This window comes from Tupaia chinensis, unplaced genomic scaffold (assembly GCF_000334495.1).
Source record: "Tupaia chinensis unplaced genomic scaffold, TupChi_1.0 Scaffold140338_1, whole genome shotgun sequence".
NCBI classification, from domain to species: Eukaryota; Metazoa; Chordata; class Mammalia; order Scandentia; family Tupaiidae; genus Tupaia; species Tupaia belangeri.
This window is the reverse complement of record NW_006200215.1, coordinates 10,526-18,119: the sequence shown is the minus strand read 5'-3', so window position 1 is coordinate 18,119 and position 7,594 is coordinate 10,526. Positions and strand designations below refer to the sequence as shown.

The following is a 7,594-nucleotide window of genomic DNA, read 5'->3' as shown; positions in this document are numbered from 1 at the left end:
AGAAAAAAATACTAAAACTGTTACCAAAATTTAAAGAAAAAACTGTGTATTTGATGACCACAGTAAGCTATATAGCCCCAGATAGGTACTATTTTATAGTATGTTCATTCTACTCACTGAGGTTTATGCCTAAAGTCAGACATGGGTTCTTGTGTATGTATATATCAGCTGTGCTTGCTATTGCAAATATTTAGACAAATTAAGTTCATTAGCAAATCAATTAAATGGGAGGGGGGGATAGGCATAGAGAGCAATCATGGATACCAGAAACAATGGGAGGAGGGTTGGACAGGGCAGAGGGTTAGGGATAGGGAATCAAGGATGGCAAATAAATAAATAAATAAATAAAACGCAAAATATACAAGACATAAGAAATGAAGAATTGTTTGTTGATAACATGTATGTTGATGTGCTTGATTGAGCCAACAGACAGTGTATTTTGGATGAAAAATTCATTTTGTATACTGTAATGATGTATAGCATATTAATGTTTAATAAAGAAAAATAAATTAATAAATAAAAAAAATCACAAGATAGAAAACTGCGCGGCACACTTGTGTACCACGTGAAATACCTAGTTCACAGGAGCCATATGGAACCTCCTTCCAGCAGTATATCACTTCTAAGCTCAAGCACGTGATGCTGAAAGCCTTGATCCCTTGCCACCTGCTCCCCTCTACAATGTTGCTACAAGTTCTAGCTTTTCCCAGGGTGGGGAACAAAGAGAGAATGAAAGAGTAATTAAGATTGAAGCCATAGCCTGTCATAACTTAATTTGAGAAGTGATATCCCATGATTTATGCCATATTCTATTCCTCAGAAATAAGTCACCAAGGGGACCAGCAGTGTCGCTGGACTCCCATGTAGCCAACCGCAGTTCGAGTCCCTGACTCGGTGGCTTAAACTCACGCTGGGCACATGTGCATGTGTGCCCAAGATCCCGAGAGAGGAGAATGGAGGTGAAGGGATTGCGGCATGGCCATCCCCCTTGGGGAGTGATTTCTCACTTTCTATCCCTCTGTCTCTCTCTGTCTCTGGTGAGCGCACGTACCCTATAGCAAAAACCTCTCCAAAGAAAAAAAAAGAAAAGAAAAGAAAAAACAGAGAAAGAGAGAAAAGAAGAAAGAAAGAAAGAAATGAGCCACTGAGTCAAACCCACACTCAAGGGGAAGGGATAGTACATGGTCATGACAAGCAGAAAGTGGAGTCCATCTAAGTCCATCTTAGGAACTGCCTAGCACAGATATAAACACACATTCCTTGAAGGAGAAACAACAGATTACCCAACAGTGGAAAGTATCTCATCTAAAATGTTCTCTCATTATTTTGAAATATTTAACACATTATTATTGACTACAGTCCCAGTGCTGTGCAATAGATCTACAATTTTATTCTGCCTGTCTATTTGATACTTTCTGTGCTTTGACCAACAACTTCTCATTCCCTCTTTTCCTTCCCACCCTACTCAGCCCTTGGCAACCATCACTCTATTCTCTACTTTTTTTAATAATTATTTATTCTATTTAACTCTATTTATTTATTTTTAAAATTTTACCAGAGAGAGAGAGAGTAAATAAGAAAAGTCTGAGAATCGAACCATAGTCAGCCATGTACAGTGCCCTCAACCATCATGCTACCTGCTAGCCCCTCTATTCTCTATTCTTTCAGTTCAATTTTTTTAAAAAGTTTTTATTGTCTATCTTGTATTTTACTGGTTAAAGAAGCCAGATCCCGCAGGCTCGACCACAGTTTGAACAGTCTTTGAACCCAGGCTTTGGTGTCTTAAAAAACACTCTAGTTGTGTGTTTTTCAAATCCCAACTGGATGGATAAGTGGAGGCGAAAGAATTTTGGCATGACCATGCCCCACTGGAGAGTTCTTTTGCCCATCCCTCTCTCTCTTTCTCTCTCTCATTCCTTCTCTGTCCCTCTCTAGCAAGCAACATGCCCTCTGGCAATTAAAACATATTTTAAGTGAAGAATGAGTAAATGCAAAACTTTAAAATTAGATTCTATTTCCACCAACTAATTTAGGAAAAAGACACCCAATACTGGTGACAATAAGGAAAAATGATATTGTAATATATTGTCAATCTTTACATACACACTAATGACACGCTCAAGGCGGAGCAGGGAACTGCTCCTGTGTCCCGTCACCGGACTCTGCCTTTCTCTGCTCCATCATCCCACCTGGCTGAACACTGACATTTGACATCCCACACCTGCCTGTGTGAGTTTAAAAAGTGATTTGCACAAGACAAATAAAAAACTTTATATACAACAAATTGGTTTTTAAAAATACAAAAATAGTATCTGTCACTTTTGTCATGCTGACAATTTGACACATATATACATGCAAAAGAAAAGTTCCAATTCAGTTGTCTGGACAGCTGGAGCCTGTGTATTTCTAATATACTGAACACTGCCACCAAGAGGACAGATGTGTATTCAAAATATTTCATATACTAAATACTGCAATAGTCTCTGCATGTATAAATGCTAGCCACAATAGTTTTTCTACTTGATTAAAAGTATGTCTTAAGCAAGCTATTATTAAGTGCACTAAAAACCACAACAGTTCAGTCTATGACCTTATATAAAGAAATGCAAAATGTACAAAATACAACTATAAAGCAAGGGACAGGTACTGCCATGCAAGAGTTTAAACTAAAAACTGCACAGAAATGCAATTTTAAATAACAAACTCAAATTTGTGTAACACTCAAGATAAAAGGGTCAGCAGTAAGGAGGTCTACCAACACGATGCTTAACGAGGATTTAGAAAAGAAAATACATTCTCTCTTTGCTGGTATAATGGTATAAATCAGATCTTCAAATCTATGGGAACAAGTCCTCAGTCTCTGTCCTCTGTCTCAAGAAATGAGCTGTAATGAAAGAGAAACATTTTGCCGTAACCAATGTGTTATGTTAAGTACACGTCATAAAACCTACTTCTGTTTTCACATCTACTTTATCTCTGTGACCTTGGGAAATTAGCTGGGAGCACACAACCCAGGCACTATGGATTCTCCTCTCTGATAGCATAGGAAGCTGCCCTCAGTGGTTGTATGAGAACTCTGATACCTAGGTAACCTCCATGCACACCGAGAGCCTTGGGCTTGTCACTAACTGTTCACATTTTATTACTAAGCTCGCAACTAGGAATCAGAAAACACATTTTTCCATCTATTTTGAAATGTGAAAACCAAATGTGTTATTTAGTGACGTAAGTATTTTGAAAACGATATGTTTTTCAACATCTATAATTCCTTTTGTATGTCCAAAATTTGGAAGAGACTGAAATATTTACCTCTTTAACGGTTGTTTTTATGAACTCTTTTCTTTCAGTTAAATCGTAAGCAGGATAATTTTCATATACCTATAGTGAAAAGGAAAACAATGCTAAAAGCGGATTTTAAAATTCAGTAATAGGGGCCAGCAGATGGTGTAATGGTTAAGGTACTGGATTTCCACATGGCCGACCATGGTTCAAGTCCCAGACCTGGTGGCTTAAAAATCATGCTGGGCCTGTGTGTGTGAATGCCCCAAATCCTGAGGAGAATGGAGAAGGGATCGTGGTATGGCCATTTCTCCTGACCCTGGCGGGTGATTTCTCACTTTCCCTGTCTCTCTCTCTGGAGAACACATGTGCCCGATGGCAAAAACTTAAACAAACAAACAAACAAAAAACAAATCCAATATTTTCTTAGGAAAAAAAGGAAAATTATGCAGTGAACGAATAGCTGCTTGACCATTCTACTGGAACTGTGATCCACCATACAGAATTTCATTGCAGTTTGAGAGGTTTTGTAACACTGTATACAGGGCAAAAACATTCTCAGTGTTTTATAAAATGGGAATATGGGCTGAATTAACAAACATGGGTGAGGAAAACATCTAGACAGATCTTAGTTAAGTGGACCAGTTCTTTATTTTGGCAGGTCTTCTGTTATATCATCCAGCATTCTACACATAATCTGACAACCTGTACATGAGTGAACTTCAGCCTCTGGTCCATTGCTAAACTGGCCTCCCCCAAGTTCAGTCACCAAAATCTAGGTGGTCTAGGAGTCCTCTACTCCTGAAATCCGATGCACTACATTTCTCTCTCCTGCCAGCGTTCAGGTTTTTTTAGTCACCGTTGCCTGACTTCAGGTCCTAACTAGATGACACCCAAAAGTCTTTAAGCCCCCTGCTGACTTCAGTCCTAATGTTTTTTAGGGTAGGCATCTTTTTCTAAAGGACCAGACAATAAATAGTTTTAGCTTTGCCAGTGATGGTTTCTGTCACAAGTACTGTTATGCCACTGTAGTGTGAAAGCTACCAGAGACCAAACTGAAGCGAGTAGGTGTGTCTCTATTACAATAGAACTTTGTTTGTAAGACCAGGTGGAGGCTGGACAGTGCAGTGGTGAAACATGACATTCTGTTAAGGCAGCCCCACAGGGGAAGGCTCCTGTTTTAAGTCCAGAGACTGAGTTGCGAGGCACACATGTGCCCATGATACAGGGCTGGCTGAAGGCGGGGGTGGGTCGTGGAGTCAGGATCTTATTGGAGATGTTGTCTTTCTCTTTCACTGAAGAAAGAAAGAATACAAAAAACAAAAAGGTGATGGGATGGATTAGGCTGCAATTTGCCAACTGCACAGATTCAAGCTGCCAAGTGCAGGACTTTGAACCATGAGGTGAGCCACGTGGGATCCAGCTGTCTTAACCAGCAGGCCATGGAAATGGCCCAGGACAGACTTTGACTAGTTTTTAATGTAGGAAAATCCAGCACCTGAAAAAGTGCTTGGCAAAAGTGCTTGGCATATAGGAGTTCAATAAGTGTATTCAATGAATTAACACACATAAAGACCTAGCTTCAAATTCAGGAATGGATCAAAGTATTTTTCCAAGTAAAAGCAAAATTGTAGTTACCTTTTTGCAAATCTGCTTCATTGTGACTTCCTCTAGGTTAGCATCGGCCAATAATTTCTTTACTGTTTCCTTTAACTCTTCATCTGTAGGTGGTTTCTTCAACTTTTTAATTAAAAGATCATTATCTGCACTATCCTCACATTCACTTTCTTTTTTAGAACTGTTTTGATTCTTCTTGGTGGTACTGCTATCAGCTTTCTTAACGTTAGCACTTTTTACGGATTTTTTACTTTTAGGAGTAGCTTTCTGTTTGGGTTTTTCTCTTTTAGATGTCTTTTTTGGCAGCTCCTCTTCGCTTTATCTTCATCTTCATCGTCTGAAGACTCTTCTTTGTTTTTCTTTGGGTCTTCATCACTACTAGATTCATCTGACAGAATTTCAGGACATTTGGTTCGCTTAGCCTTCCTTGCCATTCCAGAACTGTTCCGTTCCTCTTTACTGCCTTTGCTAGAGGATTTTTTAGATTTTGGCAATGGTTTGCCAGAAGGCTTTGGATGCATTAAAAAATTCAAAACCCTCTTCACTAGTTCACTATTTACACCCGATCTCTCCAAATCTAGAATTTCACAGATACTCTTTAACATGGCATTTCTAAATTTTTTCAACATTTCTTCCTTCTTTTTATATTGGATAATTTCTTTTTCAAAAGGAAAGCCACTGAACTGAACCACATTCATTAAAGGTAGAAACAGAAGGTCTTACTGTGCCTGGTCTGTTGTAAAGCAGTTTGTGTAGATTTCTAAGTTCATCTGTTTTCTTCTTGCTCAGAAAGAAATGTATCCTTTCAATCTCACAAAGTTTTTGCGCCTTTCCTTGAGCAATTGTAAATGGCTCTCTTTGTAAGGAAGAGACTTGCATTGTTAGCCTCTCCAATTTCTTCTTTTCCCTTTTGCCTTCCACGATGAGACTCTTTTCTTTCTCTTCCTCGTCGTCGTCTTCGTCGTCGTCGTCCTCCTCCTCCTCACTCTCCTCCCGGAGGCCGGGCTTCTCGGGCTCCTTCTGGGACTCGGGCTGGGTAGGGGTCACCTCTCCCTCGGCCGCCGGGGCGGAGGACGACATGCTGCGGGCCTGCGGGGGAGCGGCCAGACGTCTCAGTCCCTCTCTCCTCAGAAGCCCGACTCCAAGTTGGCTCAAGGTGGGCTCCGGGAGCCGCCGGGAGGGCGGCTCGCGATGCCTATCCCAAGGGGCGGCTTCCCCCAGCCTCGCCCACCGCCCTGGGACTCCCCTAAAGTATATATTTCTTGAGTGAATAATTCCATATTTTGGAATTTGGCTTTAGGAAGGAAATCTAGGATTTTTTCTGGAGCTGGCAGGTAGTGTTGTGGTTAAGGTGCTGGACTCTCACATGGCTGACCATGGTTCAAGTCTCAGACCAGGTGGCTTGCTGTCTCACTTTTTCTCTTTCTCTCCCCTTCTCTCATCAAATTAAAAAGAATAACAATAATAACAAATAAAAATAAATAAATATATATTTTTTAAGTCTAGAATTTTCAAAACTATTTTACTATAAAATATTTATCACAGTGTTACTTTTTTTAAAAAAGAATGATTTTATTTGAACTTATTTATTCATTTACTTAATTTTACCAGAGAAGGACAGAGCAAGAGAGAGACAGGGAAAGTGAGAAAGCAAGCTGCCAGGTTTCGAACTCCATCAGCCATGTAGAAGTCCAGCTCCCTTAACCACCATGCCACCTGCCGACCTCCACACTGTTAATTTTAATATTGAAATGTTGAAAAATTTAATGTAAAATGATAAGTAAATGATTATATCAATCAATTATAATACATCTATTTAACAGAGTAATAAGCAGCATCCATAAAGTACTGGTGGGAATTATGGAAAAACATGTAAAACTGCTTAGGTGATAAAATAGTTAAATACATGGGCTATTATCTCAACACATACTTTGCTTTGAATCTCAGCACTGTTAGGTGACTTTGGAAAAATCTCTGTCCCTCATTAAGTCTCAGCTTCCTCCTCTCTGCAATGAAAACAGAGCTATGGCAAATGGTAAAAGAGAGAAAGTGGGAAGAGTACCTGGCATGGTGCCTGGTATGAAATAGAGCTCCACAAGGATACTCCTTTTCTTTCCTATATGCTGTGAAATATCACATAAGTATTTCCAAGATGCCAGAATTTCACCAATTCAAAATTCTCCCTCTTCCATCAAACAAAAAAAAAAAAACAAAAACTTGAGGCATTCCCTGCTGTTGGGGACAACCAACAAGATGGAGTCTTCTCTATTGATAATACAATATACCTCAGTTGCCCCCATATGTTCCTTAGATTTTTTTTTTTGGTGTTACATTTTTTTGGTTTTAAATTTTTTCCCATATGGCTAGCTCTTGGGTAATCATGGAGTACTTGTTTCTGCTCAACTGGATAACACAAAATAATTAAATTATTTAAAGTTATTTATTATGTATATATTTTTGTACTTTTAAAACTACATTTAATCATTGTACATCTTTACAACATGCAAAATAAATTTTCCTAGTGTGAATACACTGTATTTTAGTTCAAAAAAAAAAAAAGACATTACTAAACACATTACCATAAAGAAATAATTTTCTATTTTTGTGACCATTATCTATTATATATTTTTAAATGCAGCATAATATAATGGGAGCTCAGCTTTGGAAAAAGCTCTGGGTTTAAATCCTGGTTTAATTT

The 7,594-nt window shown here is 38.8% G+C and overlaps 1 protein-coding gene across 1 annotated transcript; it reads right to left on the bottom strand.

Moving 5' to 3' along the window:
• Positions 1–2,356: 2,356 nt before the first annotated feature.
• Positions 2,357–5,976, bottom strand: LOC102488059 (protein DEK-like). The gene is given in 5 exon segments (XM_014593327.2): positions 2,357–2,884; positions 3,310–3,378; positions 4,918–5,214; positions 5,217–5,600; positions 5,602–5,976. Coding segments are annotated over 5 exon segments (1,137 nt in total). The 3' UTR covers positions 2,357–2,872.
• Positions 5,977–7,594: the final 1,618 nt, after the last annotated feature.